We start from the raw sequence: 24337 nt of genomic DNA, 5'->3' as shown, positions 1-24337 counted from the left end.
CTCGATGAAGTAAACTTCTATTCAGACAGCAAGGTAGTCTTGGGCTACATTTACAACGAAGCCAGGCGTTTTTATGTTTATGTCAGTAACCGGGTACTACGCATTCGAAGATCTTCCTATCCTAACCAGTGGCACTACGTGACAACAGACCAGAATCCTGCAGATCACGCAACACGTTCTGTTCCAGCAGGCCACCTGAAGGATACCAACTGGCTAAGTGGACCTTTATTTCTGTCTTTGCCAGAAACAAAGGCATTTGAGAACACTTACAAACTGGTTGATCCTAGTGTAGACCCAGACATCCGACCTCTCATTTCCACTTTGCATACAGTGACCTCCTCGAAGCAACTTGGCAGTCAAAGATTTGCCAAGTTCTCCTCTTGGAAATCCTTGACTCGTGCCATCACTCGCCTTGTGCACATTGTCAGAGTCTTCAACACAGCCCTGAAGACACCAAAGAGTCCTTGTAAGGGCTGGCATCATTGCACAGCTGAGGTCACCGTAGAGGAAGCTAGTCATGCTGCACAGATCATTATTCAAACAGTACAGAGAGAGGTCTACAGTCAAGAAATCAAGTGCATCCAAAAGCAGGCAGAGATCCCAAAAAGCAGCCCTCTGAAAGCGCTTGACCCCTTTATGGATGAACATGGTCTTCTGAGAGTTGGAGGTCGCCTTCATCATTCAAGTCTTGATCAGAGTGAGAAAACTCCTTTGATTATACCTGGCAAACATCACGTTGCCACCTTACTCATCAGGCAGTACCATGAGCAGACCCAACATCAAGGCCGACAGTTAACTGAGGGAGCTGTTCGTTCTGCTGGCTTCTGGATCGTTGGTGGAAAGAGGAAAGTGAGCAGCATCATCCATCAGTGTGTCATTTGTAGAAGGCTTCGAGCTCCAACAAGCATTCAAAAGATGGCCAACCTCCCTGCAGATCGTCTATCCACAGAGCCTCCCTTTACCAACGTCGGGCTGGACGTATTCGGTCCATGGATCGTCTCTTCACGCAGGACAAGAGGAGGCCTTTCACATAATAAGCGGTGGGCTGTCATCTTTACATGCATGAGTGTGAGAGCCGTTCACATCGAGGTCATAGAGTCTCTTGACACATCCAGCTTCATCAACGCATTAAGACGTTTTCTTGCAGTTCGTGGTCCAGTGAAGCACATTCGTTCTGACAGGGGTACCAACTTCGTGGGTGCTTGTAAGGATTTGAAGATACCTTCAAACATTCACAGCCCAACTGTGAAGAGTTACCTCTCGGATCAAGGTTGCTCATGGACTTTTAATCCTCCTCATGCCTCCCATTTTGGTGGAACTTGGGAGAGAATGATTGGACTTGCAAGGAGGATTCTGGATTCCATGTTCCTCCAGCTGAAAGACAGACTCACTCATGAAGTACTGGTGACCTTCATGGCCGAAGTCGCAGCCATTATCAATGCTCGGCCTCTTGTTCCTGTGACAACCGACCCTCATGACTCGTTTGTACTTACACCTGCTGCTCTTCTCACACAGAAAGTCAACCCTCTTCCTGCTCCTGTGGGTGAATTTGGAGCATCAGATCTTTATAAACACCAGTGGCGGCAAGTTCAACACCTGTCAAACACCTTCTGGGACAGATGGCGAAAGCAATACCTTCCAACCCTACAGGTGCGCAAAAAGTGGCAGTCTGTTCATCCAAATATCAAGCAAGGAAGTGTAGTCCTGCTCAAGGACAGCCAAGTACCAAGAAACGAATGGCCTCTTGGTCGGGTGACACAGACATTCCCTGGCAAGGACGGAAAGGTACGCCAAGTTGAGGTAAAAGTCATCAAACCAGGAGGGACTTCACTTTTCCAAAGACCTGTTTCAGAGACAGTACTTCTTCTTCCCCCAGAAGCCTAGGGAATTTCATGGACTCATTGGGTGACGTGTTCCACATCAGGCGGGGAGTGTGCTGTTTATGTATGTTTTGTATGTGCATTAAGGTTAAAGTCACGTACGGATTGTCAGTGTTGTTTCATGTTGTATGGTACGGGTGTTAAGCAGTGGGGAGGTGTGTTATTTCACGTAGGAGGGTCTTAGTTGTGGCAGGGGAATATTTAAGTGAGAGAGGAGTTCAGTGCTGTGAGTATGTTGTTCGGTGCCCTTGAAAGCTTCGTGAGTATGTTGATTTTTGATATTTCATTTTTGTTCATATGCATGTTTTGGTAGTTGTTTGTTTAGAGAAATTATAAAACGTATTGTGTCCTTTATTTATTTTGTAGTTTCACACTTCTGTTACAATCAATAAAACTGTGGACAGCAACGCAACGTCTCCAGCTGATCTGATGCAACGAAGAGTTTAGCTGTCTGTCAAGATTTATTTTGGACATAAATCGAGGACAGAACATTATTAATAACTCAATTATCATGAAACCACAGAGATCTCCTACTCTTCAGGGTTAGGGTTTCCCTTTCTGCTTTTGTGTGTATATCTTGATGACTGTTGGATCCAACCTTTGACCCCTCAAGACATTCATGTGCAGGGTCTAAAAATAAATAAATCTTGAAGAAAAAGGACAGACTTTGCTTCCCACTTGGTCTCTTACTTCTCATAAGCTTCGGTTTAGCTCAGCTCTTATTGTGTAGCTTAGAATACACTTAAGCACACAGCTCTTTCTCAAAGGATCCTTCAGATATGCAGTTACAACAGCAAGAAAAATAATTGAAGGCTACAACAATAATAGAAGATTCAAGACAACAACTACAGACATTTAGCAGCATTATACAATCGTCTGACCCGTGACATTTAAGATAATTGCAGAGCCCAAAAATGATCAATTCTCTACTGACAAAATAATACTAGACCAAGAACCTTTAAAAAAAAAAAATCAGTATTGATGAGTGTTGTTATGTCACCAGTAAACAAATCTTCACAAATGTAAAGTGATTACTTGCTCAAATCACATCATCCATACCTCTTGTGTGACTCCTAACACTCTACAGCTGCAGATTCTTGCAGGGTGTGATACAAGTACTGTATATTCCTGCTGTGTTAGTCTCACATCTCACCTGCAGTTAACTGCAGTTATTTGTTTTAAAGGTGTGATAGCATGAAGCAGTGTTTAACATGTGTGACATTTTTCAGTGTGCTTCTGCGTGTGTTCAGCTGTGTCTCCTGAGAGTGCGTTGTGCCTGAAACTATTTTGTCAGTTAACTCAAAATGAACAAGAAAGACATGAAATAAACCAGAGGCAGAGGAAGAAGACTGATTCTGACATTTGGCTTCCTTGGCCAGAGGCAGACTCAGATACAGAGACAGATCGAGTACAGCCCGAGAATTAGAGAGTACAGCAGCAAGGGGTGAGCGAGGAGGGCACCCAGTGGCTTTCTCAGCAGTTAGCCTGGCAGTAGAGTACTGTGTGCTCCTGACTGCAGTGTTTCTGGAATATTCTACTGCAGTTACTGGTTTCCTAACTGTAACTCTGTTTACCACTCAGAAATTGTGAAATCTGAATTCAAATTTAGTTGCTTATCAAAGATTTTAATCCAGAAATAATCTGAAATAAATGCTATCACAGTTGGATGTAGAAGTATAGCCGAAACACTTTGAACACCAGAGATGAAAAAATACATTTATTTTATGGAGTCTAAAATAAACAAAAATAATGTACTCTTATATAAAAAGATTCAATACAAAAAAAAAAAAAAGATCTCTAGCTGTGTTGGTTGCACTGGTGCTCCTTACTTTATTTTAGGTGCACTAGCACAAAATATAGGCCAACACACTTGACTATTACTGAAAGAGGCCACTTTTTATACTTACTTGTCATGCCATCATGCCATCATGGTGTGATTTTTAGAAACACTGATCCGATCTACGCTCACCGGCCACTTTCTTAGGCAGACCTTTCCAACTGCTCGTTTATGCAAATTTCAAATCAGCCAATCACATGGCAGCAACTCAATGCATGTAGGCATGTAGACATGGTCAAGACGATCTGCTGCAGTTCAAACTGAGCATCAGAATGGGGAAAAAAGGTGATTTAAGGGACTGTGAATGTGGCATGGTTATTGGTGCCAGACAGGTTGGTCTGGATATTTTAGAAACTGCTGATCTACTGGGATTTTAACCCATAGCCATCTCTAGGGTTTACAGAGAATGGTCTCAAAAAGAGAAAATATCCAGTGAGCAGCAGTTCTGTGGGCTAACATGCCTTGTTGATGCCAGAGGTCAGAGGAGAATGGACAGACTGGTTGGAGCTGATAGAAAGGCAACAGTAACTCAAATAACCACTGGTTACAACCGAGGTCTGCAGAAGAGCATCTCTGAACACACAACACGTCCAACCTTGAGGCAGATGGGCAACAGCAGCAGACGACCACACCAGGTGACCCTCCTGTCAGCTAAGAACAGGAAACTGAGGCTACAATTCACACAGCGACACCAAAACTGGAAAATAGAAGATTGGAAAAACGTTGCCTGGTCTGATGAGTCTGGATTTCTGCTCCACATTCAGATGGTAGGGTCAGAATTTGGCATCAACAACATGAAAGCATAGATCCATCCTGCCTTGTATCAACAGTTCAGGCTGCTGGTGGTGTTATGGTGTGGTGGATATTTTCTTGGCTCACTTTGGGCCCCTTAGTACCAACTGAGCATGGTTTAAAGTCCACAGCCTACCTGAGTATTGTTGCTGACCATGTCCATCCCTTTATGAGCACAGTGTACCCATCTTCTGATGGATACTTCCAGCAGGATAACACTCCATGTCATAAAGCTGGAATCATCTCAGACTGGTTTCTTCAACATGACAATGAGTTCCCTGTACTCAAATGGCCTCCACAGTCCCCAGATCTCAATCCAATAGAGCACCTTTGGGATGTGGTGGAACGGGAGATTCTCATCATGGATGTTCAGCTGACAAATCTGCAGCAACTGCGAGATGCTATTATGTCATTATGGACAAAACTCTCTGAGGAATGTTTCCAGTACCTTGTTGAATAAATGCCACAAAAGATTGAGGCAGTTCTGAAAGCAAAAGAGAGTCCAACTCAGTACTAGCAAGGTGAACCTGATAAAGTGGCCGGTGAGTGTATATTGTAGCTTTAAAAGTATTTTATGGCTGATGAATTACTTTGCTCTCATTTTAATGACACATCATAAACTCGAGCACATCAATATAAGTTCATATAATCAAAAGGGATTCTATGTCAACAAACATAATGCTAACCATAAAAGTTCTGATTTAATGCCAAATCACTTTTACAATTCATTATAATCATGTGGTCCCCTTGCAGCTCCTGAGTTCCAGATATTAAAAAATCATGAACTATGTTTAAAAGAAAATAACAGCTTTAATCACCTGGGCCCACCCACTTTTGAATGTAAAATCACTGAAAAATTTAACCCCATATCCTGTATAAAACATGTCACATTCAGAGTGACAAACATGGATCTGAAGCAGTGTTGGGAAACTATTATCAGCAGTCAACATATTAGAAATGTTCACCCCAACTTTGAGTTAACCTATAAAACAGTCAAAGAGGCGGAGTTAGGGAGGGTCTTTAGACTTTTAAATAACAGCTCACACATTCAACACTGTGCATGTGCAAACTTTATGGATGGAGTTTTCAATTAGTATGCATGTGGTGTCTCATACTTGTGCAGCCAGGCTCAAGTGATTTTTCTTCCATATATAGAAAGGAAAAAATATAAACTGTGTATTGAACGCTGTCTTGGATATCACGTTAGCATCACAAGCTGACTACAGCATACTTTCCAACACCACTTTCCAGTCTTACACGACTAAAAATGCACAGTATGAGGTCGTTTGGATAACAAATGTATAAAGCTTCAGGGGCAGGCTGTCCTGCTCTTTTCCAGAATTTTTTTAGGCGTGCATACGTGAAAAGTTTCTTACTGTCTTGTCCACATAGAGAGTAGGTGGTGAGATGGTAATCATTTAGGAAAGGCAGAACTCATGAATAACATACCCAAACAACTGATGAAGCCTGCTGGAGAGACCAGGATGTCTTCTGCATGGCACAACCAGTTTCAGCACATCAGCTGAAAATTATTGTAATAACTCTTTCAAAAAACACTGAATTAATGAGGCATGGCACGATGACCAAGCAACAAATAGAACAAAAGAATATAAAGTTAAACGGTTTAATGATGTTTATCTTTGTAAAGTTTTGGATCTTAAGCCCTGGGTGAAGATGATATTTGTGGATTTAAATGTTCTTATGTGTGCCGTAGTAAGTTCAAGGAGTTTGTCTGCCACCACATTTTCATTGAATTTCACTTTTAATTAAGAAAAACTTGTGCAAAGTGACAACATTTCAGCTTAAATAAGATACTTCTGCAGCAGTGTCCTCCCTAACCCGACCCTCCCTTGTTTTCCTCTGTTTTGCTCCGTCCTGTCGTCATTTGACAGCAGCAGAAGCAGCAGTGGTGGCGGTGGTGACAGAGCCAGAGGCCACGCAGCTCTGCCACACAGAGATCTGGCAGTCTGTTGCCTCCCTCCCCTTCCCCCTCCACTGCTCCCCCTCTGTCTCAGCTGATAGACACCTGAGCAAGACAAGAGGTCAACCCCGCCACCGTGAACGGTGGCCCTCAACCACCATTTGACAGAGAGTGTGTAACTCTGAGGGGTTGATGAGATGGATGGGTGTTTATACTGGGCAGACCTTTTGTAGCTCACTTCCTTTTTCTGTGTTTTAGTTTTGGCCCTTTGTCTAGCCTCTGTCCCATTCATCTACATTAGGAATGTGTTGTTGCACCTGTTTAAAGACCTGCCAAAAAATCATCAAGAAGTTCTGAAAATACTGAGGAATCAAAGAGTAAAAGGGCTGCATGTCCAAAGTGCAAGATTTAATAAAAAGTGATGCTAACTATTTTTCAACAGATTTGAAATCTTTAGGTATGCCCCGCTCACATGGGTTTATTTATATATATAAAAAAAAGATAAACCTTTTTCTTTACTAATTTTACTTTAATGGATGAAAAACACAGTTGTAGATAGTTGCACTGCCCCCTGTCAGTGTCTGGTGACCCCCTAGGTGGTTCCACCTTCACCTTGGATGTTATTTTTTCATCCTGAACATCATGGAGCAGAGAAAAATATTTTTACATTATTAATTTAGTGACCATTTTTATCTGACATCTTTTTGTGCGACACCTGCATGAAGTATTGGACAGCTGTCTCTGCTTCCCCAATTATTTTGCCATCGAGAGGACAATGGATGCTGCAAATATTTTGTATTCTGAAGTTGCTGAATATCAGCTTCCTCTGTACATCCAAACCCAGAGCCCTTAAGGACTGAGTCCATGTCACCTGGGATGTGAGTGAATGCATCAGGCTGCAGGGGCACAAATTGGTATAAATGAGAATAGGACAGCACTAAGCGATCTCTGGCGTTACCCTGACAGCACAGCATCATGTTGCTCACCTAAGTGGCATTATTTTACAGTTTTTTTTTTTTACACATCTTGCTCAAGGCTGCATGGTTTTCATATGCTCTTACTGCACATACTGGATGTGAGGTTATTGACAGTTTATCTGTAAAATACATTTCTGTCTAAACAACAATTTATTTACCCTTACAAGTTTGCAGGCACTTGACACCATGAGGGATTTACCCATAGTTCATAGCACTAAGTCTATAGATATACTATCTTATTGGGGGTTGAAATAGTTTGCAATAGATAACAGAAAATGTCAAAGTCAGTGTGTGTTTGAACATTAAGTCTGAACTCAAGGGAAAAAGTAGCATGGGAGGTGGAGCACTTAGTTTTCAGGCTGCTCTTCTTTGAATCAATTTTAGAGTCCCTGTGCTCCCCTATTTCGTAGGTTCCTCTTGATTGTTGATGTGGACATCCTTCTACTGTGGACCTGACAGCCCCAAGCTCCTATGGTTATAAACAGTCTCCACCATTTCTCTATTCCTCTCTCCGACACCACACAGTCTCAGCAGATGTCTGGTTCTGCTCAAGGTTTCTGCCTATTAAAGCAAGTTTTCCATGTGCCATCATAACTTTCAAAAACTGTTTTTGGAAAGTGTCTTGAGATAACATTTGTTGTGGTTTTGTGTGTCTCAATAGCAATCAACAGATACATGTTATTGTCCGAGTTTGACAAGTTTCTGGCTGATTTGAAAGTTTGATTGTGGGCACAACCACTGGTTCGCTACCCTCAAAGTCAGGTACACAGCTACAGGTCTTTTCTCAAATTATACCATCACATGGAGAGGTCAGGTTAAGTTGTATGGCAGTGTTTAACACTTACACTGAAGGTAGCAAAGAAGATTAAAGACAGAGTACACTAAATATTAAGGGCGCTAGCCTTTGCTGCAAAAAACATAAAATCTTGTCAAGTGTTTTGGATTTATTTTCAGCATAAATGTCTTTTTAGACTCAATATAAATGACATTGGCCTAGGTGATCCAGAACAATGTCTTATTTAAAGACAAAAACAAGGTCAGGTGAATGTGGCTCATATCAAGTTTAATAAGACAAGATTGTTTTTACTTAAAATAAGACAAAAACACTTAATGAGTTTTCAGTTAGAGCTCCCTCTGCCGACTGGCTGCATTGAACACGAAAATCTAGCTTGATTCACCTTAGTTGGACTGAAAAAAGAAAAAACACATAAAACAAATAATTCTCAAACATGTTTCTGTCATTATGGTTGACAGCCTGCTGATTAATGGCCAAGTTCATATCTTTCCGAGGTGTTAGGTTTCAAGCTAGCAGTGACGTCTTTTACCCATTCAACCACCATATTAACATAAGTGACCACCTGTCTGTGTATGGATTGATTGTAATTGTTTAATTAGCTTAACAATGCAGACAGAGGCCTATGTTTTGTGTTTTGCTTTTAACCCATGCAACATTTAACCTAAAATTTAATGGAAGCAAAAGTTTTATTGACTTGGCTGCATACTAATGTAGAAGTACACAAGAAAACTGACAAACCAGGCCTACTTTAAGCCACAGGTAGCCTTACTGAGACAGCCTGTGGATGAAATTCTCTGCTCAGGGGAAAATAATAGTAGTCCAGGATACAGAGAAAAAAAACAGTTTACATACCCAGCCATCTCCTCTAAGTTTTTCCAAGATGCTTTGGGATTTAAACTGTGCTGCCTCACAGTCACAAGTCTGCAATTCTAATCTGCTGCCCTGCTGCTTCTTCACCCTCCTATGCCTCTTCCACTCTGACTGTATTTATTTCTCCTCCTTGGGCTAGACAGATGGGAGTGTTCAGGAACAAAAGCGTCTGTATTTACCATATTATTTACAAGCACCAGAGCAAGCAACTTTATCCACACTAATCCTGATACCAACACCTTCTTTCCTCCTTCTTTTGCTAACCTGGACTACATTGGGTTTCTGTGGCAGAACTATCCTGTTAGAGGCATTTGGTAGTTGATCAAAGATGTGTCAGCAGAGGGATTCACTGCGCTGACCCACAGGTTGAGGGTGTGTATCACACTCTGTGTAGCAAATATATCACACCGTGACAGACGGATGGTTTTGTGTCTCCGTGGACCACCTGGAACCAAATAAGGACACTAATGGATTTATCTCTGCGGTGCGAGGGTGACAAGGTCGTATGAGGTGAGTGACTGGGTAATAAAAAGAATGAAATTAATCAGGAGGTTTTACAGTGAGCCACGCAAACACAGGTAGACAATTAGCAGACAGTGTGTCATCAGGGTAATAGAAACTTCACACGCAGGGTCACCTACACAGGAGATAATCTGTTCAGATTTTGGAGTGCTTTGATGCATATATTTGCATATAAATGGAGGAAAATGTCTCTATTATCCACTCTAACTTTGCAGAGAAACTAAATCCAGGTGAGAGCCGTAACACTGAATTTATGCAAAAACCAGAGCAACAAAAAGACATCTGCTGCTGCAGTTAGTTGATTTAAGCTCTGAAAGTTATGCCGTTTACATTAGTATATGTTTCAAGAAGACATGTTGCAAAACTAGACAAAAACTGACTGTTTTCAGCTACCATGAGGGCTAAACATCTTCAATAACCTCAACATGAACTGTTTTTAAGTCTGAACAAGGAGTTTTGTGTGTGTGTGTGTTTCCAAATATGTGTACAAACTCAACTTTGTGTGTGTCTGATGCTGGGAGTGTGTAATTATGGACAGATTATGGGAGAAGCGGACGGCATGAAGCAGTCTTTGATGGGATTAAGCACTCAATTACCCAGCTAAGTCTGCCCCCCTCCCAAATGCACAGGTTCAAACATTTCACACATACTCTTACACACTAACACACGCTTGAACAAACACCTTGGTGAGTACACAAACACACAAACAGAAAAATGGCTTTTTTTTGCCACTACTCGTGCATGAGGCGTGCACTCCATACACAACATCTAATCCTTTTTCTTTCACATCCAAACCGTCAGTCCATCAGTAGTCTGTGTCTTATTGATCTTGGGTGTACCAAACACTCTCCTGTGTCTATGATGATGAATTTTTAACCACAAAGGCCACTCAGTACATTTTCCTTCTTCAAAGATCTAAATTTCAGATTTATCCAAAATGAAACATTCTTTTAAGATGCTGTAATGGTTCATGTAGGTGAGATTCTCATACTTTCAACATAGCCCCTTTAAACAAGACATTTGATGTCTTAAATGAGCACCTTTTATGACCATATTTAGAGCATTAATGCACTCTGTTTTGGACAATTTCAGCAGTTAATTTACCTGTCAGAGATTTGTTTTTGCACTTTCCTTGGGCATAATCAGTGATGGGAATAACGGTACTAAAAGTAACACTGTTACTAATGCCGTTACTTAACAGGTACAGTAACAGGTAATCTAATTAATTACTATTTCAAACACTATTATGCCGTTATCACTACCAATAGTGAAATGCTGTGCGTTACTATCAGCCAAGAGAGGAGCTGCAAATACAATGTGGGGAAAAGCGTCAGACACTCAAGTAATGATGAGAACAATCATGTTGACATGTCTTTAACAAAGAGCTGAAGCTAAAGTCAACTTTCCAGCAACAAATATCACACAGCTACCTGTGTGTGTCTGTGTAACCTGCAGTCAGTGAGGATCTCCTGCAGCATCTTTGGATCAAACCAACTAGAAGGAGAGGGGTGGATACCCTTCGAGGTTTGAATGTAAGGCACAAGTAGCCACATTATTTTGACTTGAAAAAAATATCAGAGAGGACAGGACCAGACTTTAAAATAAAAGGGTTAATCGGGAAAAATTACAGCGAGTGAGAGACAGGGTCAAAAGCGTGGGAATGCCTGCTAAATTGGGAGCGTTGGCAGGTCAAGCAGACACAGGACAAGAGCTGCAAATTTAATATGCGCAAGTCCAGAGCTGTCTGTGGGATTGAAACTGGTGTTTTCAGGATGGACAAAAATAGACACTACTACAGTGTTATAGATGTAAAAGGCAAGAACATACACATGAACATTATGTCTCAGAGCAAAACCTGCTCACAAACTGACAACTTTTGCAAAAGTGTTTTTTTTTTTTTTTTAAAGTAACACAAAAATGACTTTCCCTGCTTACTAATTACAGTCATCAATCACACTTTTGGGAAAGTAATGAGTAACTATAACTAATTACTTTTTTAGAGTAATTTGCCCAACACTGGATGTAATACAAACGTGTCCTTCCACCTGCATCAATGGTTTCCCACTTGAATTAAGTATGTAAAGAAGTGTAATATCAATTTAAATCTAAATACTGTCCAGTTTTTCTGAGTCAAGTCTTTCTCAAGCGTTATCATCATTCATTTGTGCATACCCCCTCCCACATGCAGACATGAGGAGATAAAGGTCCATTTAATAACTGTGCAAGGTGATAAGAGGCTAGTTATTCAAGGATATGATCACATTAAGTATGTTTCTCTACAGTTCTGAATCTTTCAGAGCAACACATGTTTCACTGGCAACAGGCAGTTTTGCTTTCTCATGTTGTTTGGAAAGTTTTTAAGCTATTATGGAAAGTTTTTGGCATTTAATATAAACAAGTTATCAGTTTCCGGATGCTCTACCACCACCGTTGGCGCTTATATCTCCTTACAACCAGAGACAAGTAAAAACACTTTAAAATTGATTAATGAGTGAATAAAAGGTTAATATATATTGCTCACATGTTGAATGACCAAAATTCATTTTTTATACTGGGCATAGTTCCTCATCATACCCATAATGAGGACTTGATTTTCTTCCTTAGAACTTTTCTTTTAATAGGAAACAATACAATAACAGCATACTGGTTGAGAGTGCTGCCTACCAGCATTATGCAAAGTAGAAACAGAGTTAGAGCTGTCTTATTTATGGAGAAAATCACTACAAGGCTACAGCTCAAATCAGACAAGTTCTTGACAGATCGAAACCAGGGATAAATGCAATGCCTAAACCCTTATCACCTCTAATATAACAATTAATTCATTGTATTTTCATTGTTGTAGATTCAGTTGTATTTTACCTTGAATGCACTTAGATACAGTAATAATAAAATACAAGTGATGAAGATTTTCTATCTGCTGAAGATTGTCTCAAAAGAGACGTGTAAAAAATGAACTAGTGAAATGGGAATGCATCACCTGTTTGTGTGCTTATTGGGTCTTAATGGAATAAAGTGGGGAATTTTTTTTTTTACTGAGATTAAGTGAGAGCAATATGTTCAATTCAAATCTGTATTATTGAGAAGGGGAAAAAAAGGAAAATCAAAACTGATAACTAATCTCTATTTATGACATGCCATGAGCCAGAAATGACCCCTGTGGTACTCCAAAGTGCCGTGATGATACATTTCTGTGTGGTTAACACTTCTTTGAGCCTTTTCTATGATAATTTGTTGATGGGTCATTCAGCATATTTAAGACACAGCCTCTTGTTCCACATTATTACTGTTGTGATATTCATTGAAAAACATACATTTGTGGGTTTTTGCCACAGCACAGCTCCGAAGACAGCATAAAAGAAGTTAATTAATTTGTTAAGTACAACCCAAAGTCATTTTCCGTTAGTCTTGTATTTTTTTTCTCTTTCTTTTATTATCAATGGTTTTGCATTAATGCTCACAGCACACAGCAGTCTGGTTTCTGCATGTTTGAGTTCACGAGGAAATGTACCAGTCACGCTCCATAATGCTCTTAGAATGAAAGCATTCTGCAGCACAGGAAGATATTTTGCCAAAAGGTTTTCCTTTAGAAAAATAATGAGCACCACTGTTGCTGTTGTTAATTAACATTATGTCTTAATTCATGTATATGCCAACCATGGCTCTGCCTCAGCGCTGTGATTGGACAGCTGATTGTGATAAACTCAGGAGGCACAGCTCTGTCCCCTAAAAAACAAGGTGCTTTCATTTATTAGTGGCAGGTCTGGGCTTTTCTATTTGTTGTGATTTGATTCGAGTTTGGCATTTAAAAATCAATGTCGCCAGAGAGAAATCATTCAGTTATTAAATATGAAAAGATAAATTGCTGTCCCCCTCAACAAGTTTTTCATTTGAGTTTTAAAACAAAATACATTTTAACAATGCAACAAATGTCTATCTTTATCTGTTTGTTTGTTCTTTTTAAAGTATTTAAATGTTTGGATAAATACAGGGCAAAAAAGTTTCCAAAGTCAGTACCTCTCATTTCTTACATTGCAGCTCATATGTACAAATAAATGTGTTACATTACAGGCTGCACATATGGTCAGGATATTAACAATCCATGTCCAAGTGCCTGTCTATATAAATCAATGGTGTGAAATGATGAAATCATGAAGATCATCAGACAGACAGATAGATAGATAGATAGATAGATAGATAGATAGATAGATAGATAGATAGATAGATAGATAGATAGATAGATATTGTCTGTTACAAGTGACAGAAATTCATCTTTGACAGGCTCCTTTACACATTTAAAAGGGACATTACAAAACAATTGAGAAGAAAAGTAAATACAAGACTTAAACAAAAGTATCAATCAATTGACGGTGGAGGGGAGGGAGGGGTCGTCTGTGATCAGGGTGTCTTTCCTGGTCACAGACTGGGTGTACAGTTCTGAGAGAGGGGTTGTGGTGCTCCAATAATTTTGCCGTACTGGTTAAGTGTGCGGGTGAGTTTTGCTCTCAGCAGAAGGTTGATGCACATGTGCCTGAGTAAGGCTGGGACCCATTTTTTTCCCCTCTCTTCTCCCAGTGTTATTCCATACCTATTGCAAAGGGGCGCTGGGTAGCTGGGTAGCTCCTAGGTTAATCCCTAATCCTGTCTGTTTTTCCATGTCTGAGTTTGTCTTCTTGTATATCTTGGAAAGGATGATACACACTGGTGGAGGTATATCAGAACCATGGAAACCATAAACTGCTCGAGATCTTCTTGAGATTTGTTGAAACAATGATGTCACAACTGGTTTATGACAAGTTGGTGGGGTGGGCCTCAAACACCAAGAATTAAAAGGAAAAAACAAGAGAGAGAGAGAGATCCAAGGAAAATACTCTGTAACCAGCCCCTTGAGTTTGAAAACTTTTCCAGGCCTCAACCTCCTGAGTCAAAATCTCACAGGCTCAACATTTCCTTTCGCACGGACATTCTTTCCGATAATTTGTTAAAATAGTACACAGATCAACAGCTACTAGTAGTCATAAGTAGGAGCCATCCCTCTGATGGGCCCCAGAATAGCTTTATTCTGAATGCACACTAAAGGTACCTTTACACATAGTACTGGGTAGGGCTGGGAATTGCTAAGAACATCACAATTTGATTCAATTTTAATTCTTTAGGTTGTGATTCCATTCAATATTGATTTAAATGCTTCCATTTTCATGCCCTTGTACATATATGTGGTATGTCACCACAAGTTTTGGAGCCGTAAAACAATCTGTGTGGCCTTCGTCCATACAACACGAATAACACACACAGTCACCCCCAACTTGCCAGGAGGTGAATCAATTCTGAGGATTTGCTGAATTGATATTGATTTGGACAAGGAAATATATAGATGCATGAATTCATCAATATTTTTACCCACCCCTAGTACTGGGCCCTGTTTATTTGCTTTGTTGTAGACTACTTACAGTGTGCACAAGTTTTGCAAGCTAAAACAGTGTTTTCTCTCCATAATTTAGTACCTTCTGGAGAGACATAAGATCCCTCAGTTATTTCCTGAAAAAATACCAACTAACAACACAACCCTGCAGCCAATGTCTGCTGAGATGCTGTAGGATGACACTGTCCATAAAACAGATTAGGACCTAAATAACCTCTCATCCATAAGTCTGGTCTTGCACTTAAAGATTTAGAATAGGAAGATTTTTTTTTTCATCCAAAAAAAAACTTTTTTCAATCCAATGTTGCAAAAATAAATAAATAACTAAATAAATCCAAGTTCTTTGCCTAAGTTGTTGGCACAAACTGGAAAGGTTTACTGGTGGGAATGACGTCTGCAAAATAAAATTAAAAGCTGAATGTGTTGTTACTGACTGAGTCCTAGTCATCCATTCCCTCTTCAACAACAATGTGTTTGAGTAAATAAGTCCTTGTTAGTCTCGAGTTTGGTAAACTGCATCTCTGGAAGAAGGGAGTATGAAAGGGAATGAGAAGAAAAGAACAATTGCTTGCCAAGGAAGGGTTGTTTAAGGGTGGCCAATCATCCAATTATCTGGATAAAACAGGTGGCACCTCATTGGGAAAGCTCATTAAAATGGCGTCCAATCTTGGCTCTTGCCTGCCTCTGGAAATGAAAGCACATTTCCTGTTTGGCCTGTTGAAATGTTTCGAATAAAGTCAGGCTGGAAGGAGGAGGAGGAGGAGGAGAGGCTTTCCCTGATGCTGAATAATTGGATGTTTGGATGTGAGCCAGCGGAGATTTACTTGTTTTTTTTTTGTTTTGTTTTGTTTTTCCTCTCGGAAATCCACGCTGGACTGGTCATCATGATGGAGTCCGGTCGAAGGCCTTGGGCTTTGTCAGCAGAGCACAGCATCCCATCTGTTCTGGGGTCGTCCTTTTAATGCTGGAGCTGTCTTTTCCCCAATCCCACCCGTTTACAGTGTCCGCTTGATGGCTATTTATGGGGCGTAAAAGTTCAAATTGAGCTGCTGGATAAAGGTGCCTATAACCAATAAGCTCACACTGGCTTCACAAAGGCCTTTGGCAGACAGTGACTGTTAGGGCTCCTCCTCCAGTACCCACAATAGTTAGAGAAATCTCACTGTGACATTTTTTTGTCCATATCACAAATGGTCTATAAAACCAAAGGTCAGGCTTTTTTCCCACAGTGACTGTTCACCAGTGTGGAAAAGAGAAGTCGATTGGGAAAAGGGGGAATTGGTTTGCAAGTGCCAGCTTTACGGTTACACTGTCAGGGACAATAAGTCTTTAACGGCTGGAAGGAGCTAACAGGAGAGCAAAGTGTGACACTTCTTTCCTCTGCAAATCTAAAATGCAGACAAAACTGCACAGATACATCACAATCACATACACATGCTGCTATTGTGCACGATGCCTAACACTGCTCATTTACATTGTTTCTCTGCTACGATAATGCTCTGGTGTTGCCTCAAAGGCCGTGTTTAAACCATTATCACATCCAGCTTAGAGACGCTGCCTGAGCTCAGTGGTGCAACAAACAGTGGAACTTTGTTGTCTTCACTCGCTTCATTAAAATCACAACAAATAATATTTCCAAATGTTCACAGGTGTTAACTTGAACCAGTGTCACGGCTAATGAGGCACTGATGAATAAATCTCATTATTACACTCAAAATTGTGTAATAATACCAAGAAGGGAAATACAGCACGCATGGCAATGTAATATTTGGAAATTGTACAATGGATCCAAGAAAGATTAATTCAAGCCCATTTAATTTCAGACACTTTATTCTCTACAGGAAGCTTCTCAGACGCTGTGACTTGAGCAGCCAGTGACATGAATAAACAGTAATGGCAGACTAATAGCTGCCATAAACAGTCAACAATACATCAGCAGGCTCCATCAGCAGTCTCTAAAGCGCAGTATGCAAGCTGTAGCAAGCCATCATTACAAGAAACTAAGACTGTCATTTACCTGAAGCAAAATCACTTCCTCCATGCATATACGAAGCAACTACAAACAGAAACAGGGTATGGCTTTGGCAGCGTGTCACGACTAGTGTGGTGAGAAGAAAAGACCAACAGGAAAGATATTATGGAGGTTATCTGACGAAGGTGACGGTGTTTTCTTTCTTTCTTTTTTTTTGTCTGACTCTGAGAATGCTAACATAGGGTGACCATATTTTGATTTCCAAAAAAGAGGACAACGGCACTGGCCTTGAGGCACAAATTCAGACAGGCTTCTTATATTCTTAATATTTTCACTGCCCCGTGGTTACTCCCGTCTGTGGAAACACCACAGTACTGGATTTTTTTGAGTGCTTCATGAGTGACTTCAACAGAATGGGGGGCTATTACACCTAGAGATGGGTACCGAATCAGGTACTTCAAAAGGTACCGACCGAATTCTGTCAAAAGTGCCAAGTACCGATTCATGTAAAATCAAAAGGTACGTTTGGGTACCTGAACACATCCTTGTGACTGTGAGGAAGTGACAGAATAGTCGATTTTCCATAGTGGGCATGGACACAGCATTGCAAGGGTATATACTGAAGGATATATATATGTTAAATTGAAAAATATATTAAAAAAATATATACATATATATATAATATTGTTAAAGAAATTGATATTTTTTACCACATAACTACTGTACTGCCCTTTCTACACGTTCCAGTATGTAGAGTTAGACAGCCAGATAACAGTTCACAAAAGTCTCCAATAAACACACAAGGCTTGACTTTTCTTGGATTTACTGAAGCTTGATGTGATAGTTTCCAACTTTGTTTGTAAACTGAAATACACAGAAAATAATGCTAAATCAGCACAAACATGGAATATATTTACTAGTTCAAAATATCCTCATAACGAAACACACAAAGTATAGACAACTCGACAAGCTAACCTCAGCTGCCTCACAAACAATAGTATTAGCATTGGCAAACGAGTGTGGGGTAAAATATAACAACCAAAAGAGCCACAATAAAGATTTTCTTCATTTCTTGGACATATTTATAACTATAAAATATCAGAAACTTACAAGACGAATGTTCTCCAAGGCCAAAACGTGAAAGAAATGGACTCAGCAAACGAGTATGTTCCCTGCCTCCTCTGTGAGACTTCTGCATGTGACTGAGAGAAAATGAAACCTAAGCCTGATACCTGAAGTTCAGTTACTGACAATGTCCACCAGATGGCAGCAAACACCATGAACTGAAACGAAATATGAAATCTGTTTGCCTTTTAAACTTAAACTTATTTATATCACTTTTAAACATAGTTATACATTTTTAATGACAACTGACTTTATATCAAAGGCAGCACACTCCCCGCTTGATATACTAACATTATATCACTACATGTACAACAAAATAACTGAAAATGCCCTTTGTTTTAAACACACTTAAGAGTCCTTTCTCTAAGGCTCTGAAAGAAGTACCACAATTTCTGAGACTGGCCTCAGAAACACCTTGGCTGTTCCGTCCTTGACAATCCGCACTTCTACCTTGCGGACCATCTTGTCACTGCTTGGCAAAGTCTTGACCACCAGTCCAATGGGCCAGTCATTTCTTGGGGCTTGACTGTCTCTCAGCAAGACAACGTCTCCTTCCTTAACATTCTGTTTTTCTTTTGTCCATTTCCTGCGGTTCTGAAGTGTAGAAAGATACTCTGCTTTCCACTTTTTCCAAAAGGTGTCCGCAAGCGTTTGGACATGCTTCCACTGCTTCTTGTACAGTTCAGCCACTCCGAAGTTTCCACAAGGGGCTGAAATAGCACTCGATTTCTGAGTCAGAAGTATCGCTGGGGTGAGCACTTCAGGCATATCTGGATCAGTAGATATAGACACGAGGGGTCTTGCATTCATAATAGCCATTACTTCCGCCATGAATGTACTCAAGACTTCATGTGTAAGACGTGTCGGCCCTGTCTGTAGCAACATCCCATCCAGTATTCTCCTGGCAACTCCAATGAGACGCTCCCAAGAGCCTCCCATATGGGAAGCATGAGGGGGATTAAACAACCAGGAGCATCCTTTGTCATTGAGGTAACTCTTGACTGTTGAGTTTTCTGTGGAAAAGCCTAACTCTTTGCAAGCACCCACAAAGTTAGTGCCCCTGTCCGACCGGAGAAGTTTGGCTGGACCACGAACTGAGAAAAACCTCCTCAAGGCATTGATGAAACTGTCCGTTGACAGTGTCTCAATCAGTTCTATATGCACCGCTCTCGTAGACAAGCACGTGAAGAGCACTGCCCAGCGCTTGCTGTCAGCACATCCTCCTCTGGTGCGACGTGTAATGATGGGCCATGGACCAAAAACATCAAGGCCAACACTGGTAAATGGAGGTTCAGGGATGAGTCTGTCGGGGGGCAAATCTGCCATCTTTTGGTCTTCTAACTTTCCTCGAAGCTTACGGCAGAAAACACACTTGTGGATGACAGAAGATACTAGACGTTTACCTCCAATTATCCAGTATCCCGCTGCTCGTATCGCCCCCTCTGTAATGTGTCTCCCTTGATGAGCTACTTGTTCATGAAAGTGTCTCACAAGAAGTACTGCAATGTGATGATTGTGTGGAATGATGATTGGATGTTTTTCCTCATTGGACAGATCAGCTGAAGAAAGACGACCTCCGACACGAAGCAGTCCTTCTTGATCCACAACTGGGTTAAGCTTTTTAAGTGTGCCTTGTTTAGTGCATGTCTGGTTACCCTCAAGATTTGTCAACTCTTCTTTGAATGCTTGATGTTGGATTGATCGAATGATCACTACTTTTGCTTGTGAAAGCTCTGTTGTTTTTAAAGGCTCATGGAAACTTTTCCATCCTTTCCCTTGAGCATTTTTTGACTGTTTCTTGAAGGATGAAGCAACATGAATAAGCCTGCCTATGGTCCGAGTAAGGGTTCTCCAGCTGGAGCATTGTTCAAAGTGTTGTGACCCCAAATGGGGTTCTGACACATTGGTTGCCAAAGTCATTACCTCAGGACGAATCTCTTCATCTACATCAGGTTCAACAAGGGTGAATAGAACAGGTTCTGATGTCTCACAAACCTTGTCATGATACAGGAAGGCTGGTCCTGTAAACCAGTTACTGTGTTGCAGTTGAGCTGCGGGTATAGACCGGGTAGCATGGTCTGCAGGGTTTTGCCCTGTAGGTACATAACACCACTGGTTGGGATGTGTGGATTTTCTTATTCGAGTTACCCGGTTGGAAACATACATGTAAAACCGCCTTGAGGTGTTGTGAATATATCCAAGGACGATTTTGCTGTCTGTAAAAAACTTCACAGCATCCAACTCGATGTCAAGCTCGTCTCTGATTAGGTCATACAGTTCAACAGCGAGTACTGCAGCACACAGTTCGAGTCGGGGAACTGTGTGGGCAGGGCGAGGTGCAAGTTTTGACTTCCCCATAACGAATCCAACATGGGTTTGCCCTTCACTGTCCATCGCTCTCAAGTAGGCCACTGCTCCTATGGCTATGGTTGAAGCATCTGAAAAGATGCACAGTTCTTTTCTGTTAGTAGAAGACAGTGAAACTGGCATGTAGCTTCTCTGTATAGGAAGGTCTTCGAGAGCCTCCAGTGACTTTTTCCACAGGTTCCATTCCATCTCCTTTTTTGGATCTAAAGGAGCATCCCAATCACTTTGCTCAGATGACAGTTCTCGCACCATTGCTTTTCCCTGCATTGTTATGGGGGCCACAAAGCCTAGGGGGTCATACAGACTATTTACTGTTGACAAAACTCCTCTTTTTGTGAATGGTTTTTGTTTGCTGGACACCAGGTAAGTGAAACTATCTGTTTCTAAGTTCCAAGAAAGCCCCAGGCTTCTCTGAAGAGGAAGAGGATCTGCTCCCAGGTCTAGGTCTTTTAGGTTCTTAGCACGGTCCTCTGCCGGGAAGGCTTCCATTACCTGGCTGTTGTTTGATGCCACCTTGTGTAGACGCAGGTTAGACACAGCTAACATTTCTCTGGTTCGTGTGAGAAGATCCACTGCTTTTTCAGGTGTGGCTACTGACGTGAGTCCATCATCTACATAAAACTGTCTCTCCACAAACAGTCCTGCGTCAGGTCCATATTCCTGTTCACCATTTTGAGCTGCACGTCGCATACAGTAGATGGATATTGCAGGCGAAGGGCTGTTTCCAAATACATGGACCTTCATCCTGTACTCCACCACATTCTTGGTGAAATCGTTGTCCTCATACCATAGGTAGCGCAGAAAATCCCTGTGATCTTCTCGAACAATGAAACAGTAGAACATTTGTTGTATGTCTGCTGTGAGGGCAACAGGTTCCTTTCGAAAGCGGAGAAGAACTCCGAGCAGGGTGTTGTTTAAGTCCGGTCCACTTAGTAGAACCTCATTGAGAGAAGTTCCATCACATTCAGCACTTGAATCAAAAACAACTCTTATCTCATCTGGCTTTTGAGGGTGGTAAACACCGAAAGTGGGCAAGTACCAATGTTCTTTCTCTCTGTCTAATGGTGGTGCAGGCTCAGCTTGATCATTGTCTATCATCTTTTGCATGAACTTGATATAATGATCCTTCATTTTAGGGTTTTTCTCCAAAGTCTTGCGTAGTGAGAACAGTCGTTTTAAGGCTTGTGCTCTATTGCTTGGCAGGCGACGTCTTGGAGAGCGAAATGGCAGAGGTGCCACCCAGCTGTTACTTTCATCTTGGTACACCTCAGCATTCATGATGTTCAGAAACTCTTTGTCATCTATGGAAAGAGCTGGCTCATCATCATTTTTGGACCTTTCAAAAACTGAACAGCCAAGGTCGTCTGTTGTCAAACTGAGACTTGCCTTCTCATCAAATACACGAGATTGCTGGTGACTCTTTTTCAAATCTCCATAGCTCTCTTGGACGTGGATACTGTTTGGACATGGACTGAGAAAGGAGGCACGACCATTATGCAGTATGTTTGTTTTATAGACGTTGACCTCAGATGGTTTGTGAACTGCTCCCAAGCACACTTCCCCAACAATTACCCATCCTAAGTCAAGTCGCTGTGCATAGGGGGCATTGTGAGGGCCATTAATCTGCTCTCTGACTTTATGTATGCGCAGGATGTCTCTTCCTAGGAGCAAAAGGACTGGGGCATCCTGATCAACAGGATGAATCTTGTTAGCAACTGATTGCAGATGAGGGTGCTGTTTGGCAATCTCTGGTGATGGAATCTCATTCCTGTTGTCGGGCACCATGTCGCACTCAATCAAGGTGGGTAATGGTATGTTTAGTTTGCCATCAATAGACTCAATGATGAAGTCACAGGCTCTCCTACCTGATGTCTCTAATTTTCCAGAGCAGGTTTTCATGGTGTATGGAGCTGGTGTAACATTGACTCCAAAAAGATTAAAGAACTCAGTTTTTGCAAGAGATTTGTTGCTTTGTTCATCTAACACAGCGTACATCTTGATAGCCCTCTCTTTTTCACCTGCAGGATAAGCTTTCACCAAGCAGATTTTGGAGCATGAGCGTGGGCTGTCTGTATCTCCACAAATCTCTGTGCACTTTGCTGTAACTGAAGATGATAAGGAGTCACTTTTCTCCCCGCTATCATCGTTGTCAGTTGCTCCAGTCTGTGTTGCTGCAGGAGGTGGCCCTGGATGAAGAGCAGCAATGTGTTTGTCACTATTACACTCAAAGCACTTGATTGTCTCTTTACAATCTTTAGCCATATGCTGAGTGGATCCACAACATCTGAAGCAGATGTACTTTTCTCTGAGGAAAGCCTTGCGGTCTTCTAGAGATTTTTGTCTGAAGAGTTTACATTTTTTCAGTGGATGAGGCTTTTTGTGTATTGGACACTGCCGGTCTGGCTCCTCTGGTTTCTTATGAACAGGACTGGACTGGATACCTGTCGGTTCTGCAGAGATATCTGTTTTGTGTACAGCGACAGAGGCTTTGTTGGTGTACTTAACAGCCTTGTCTGTTTTGGGAAAAACAGGACCGCTTGAGGTGGAAATTGCAAAGCTAGGGTCATTTTTAATCTTTGCTTGTTGGCGAATGAACTGGGAAAATACATGGAAAGGGGGAAAGGCTACATGATGATCCTCCTTGTATTTACTCCCGAAAGTGATCCATTTTTCTTGGATGTTATATGGGAGCTTTTCCACTATGTATTTTATCCCACGTGCGGTGTCCAAGTATGAAAGCCCTGGAAGTGCACAGTCACCTTTCGCACACTCCAGTTCCATCAGAATGTCTCCTAGCTCTCTCAGTTTAACATTGTCTTTATTAGACAGCTTTGGGAAAAGTTCAAGCTTTTTAAGCAGGGCTTCTTCGATGACCTCTGGTGTGCCGTAACATTCTTCCAGACGCTGCCAGACCATGTCAGCACCAGCTGCAGGATTAAGGACATGAACTGCACGAATTCTCTTCGCATGTTCTGCTGATTCAGCTCCAAGCCACTTTGTCATTAAGTCCAGCTCTTCTCTGCTGGAGAGATTCAAGTCCTTAGTAGCACTGAGAAAAGACGCTTTCCAAGCCCAATAGTTTTCAGGTTTGTCATCGAATTTCAGAAGGCCTGCCGTCACCATTTCTCTCCGGAGAAGGTATCTTGCAAAATCTTGAGCACCTTGGGGTTCATGTCGGTTGTCTAATTCAGGAGCAAGGATGCGATTTTGTGTGCTGTAATTGTATGTTGGATGCATATTTATTATTGGTTCCCTTTTTATGTCTGCATGAACCGGTTGCTGGTTGTTTCCAATGTTGTCGTGAACCACTGGTTTAGCCTCTGAGGATTCTAATTTGATGGCTCTTTTCTCTTCTGACTCCAAAGCAACTTGTGTGGCAGTTGGTTTAGGTGACAAGTATTCAGCCTGTTGTTGAACATATTCACTTGTGCGCTCAACTGCACTGATAGGTTCTTCGTAGGCATAAGGTGCCCTGATTGGCTCCCTATTTTCTTCTTCTGCTTCCTCATATGCTGTCGCCTCAGCTTCAGCTGCAGCAGCAGCCTTTTGACACTGAAGTACGTGGAGGCTTGCATCTAAGTCAGCTTTTTGTTTTATCATGCTCGCTTCCAAGTCTGCTTTCTGCTTCATCATGTTAGCTTCTTTTTCAGCATAAATTAATTGAGCCTGGGCAGCTTTTGCCTTTGCATAGGCCTTTGTAGCAGAAGAGGCTGTAGATGATGAGCTCTTAGACATTCTACTGGATTGTCTTGATAGCTGTGACTTAGTATCCAATGCTTGATGATCACTTTTCTGCTTAACTGATTTCTCAGAAATGTCAGTTTGTTGCTGTTCAATAGCCTCATTTTGTTGCACAGTA

At 41.4% G+C, this 24337-nt stretch overlaps 1 protein-coding gene across 1 annotated transcript; it reads right to left on the bottom strand.

The window, feature by feature from the left end:
- Positions 1 to 6390: 6390 nt before the first annotated feature.
- LOC141784488 (uncharacterized) lies at positions 6391 to 23394 on the bottom strand. Its single transcript, XM_074662325.1, has 3 exons — positions 23238 to 23394; positions 18515 to 22991; positions 6391 to 6535 (listed from the first exon to the last, which is right to left on the bottom strand). Exons 1-3 carry the CDS (start codon positions 23392 to 23394, stop codon positions 6391 to 6393), a joined length of 4779 nt encoding a protein of 1592 aa, XP_074518426.1.
- Positions 23395 to 24337: the final 943 nt, after the last annotated feature.

Source organism: Halichoeres trimaculatus, unplaced genomic scaffold (assembly GCF_033239565.1).
Source record: "Halichoeres trimaculatus isolate MK-OKI-2021-1 unplaced genomic scaffold, fHalTri1.1 fHalTri1_scaffold_22, whole genome shotgun sequence".
In the NCBI taxonomy this organism is placed as follows: domain Eukaryota; kingdom Metazoa; phylum Chordata; class Actinopteri; order Labriformes; family Labridae; genus Halichoeres; species Halichoeres trimaculatus.
Note: the sequence above shows the minus strand (reverse complement) of the source record. Positions and strands in the feature narration are given on the sequence as shown.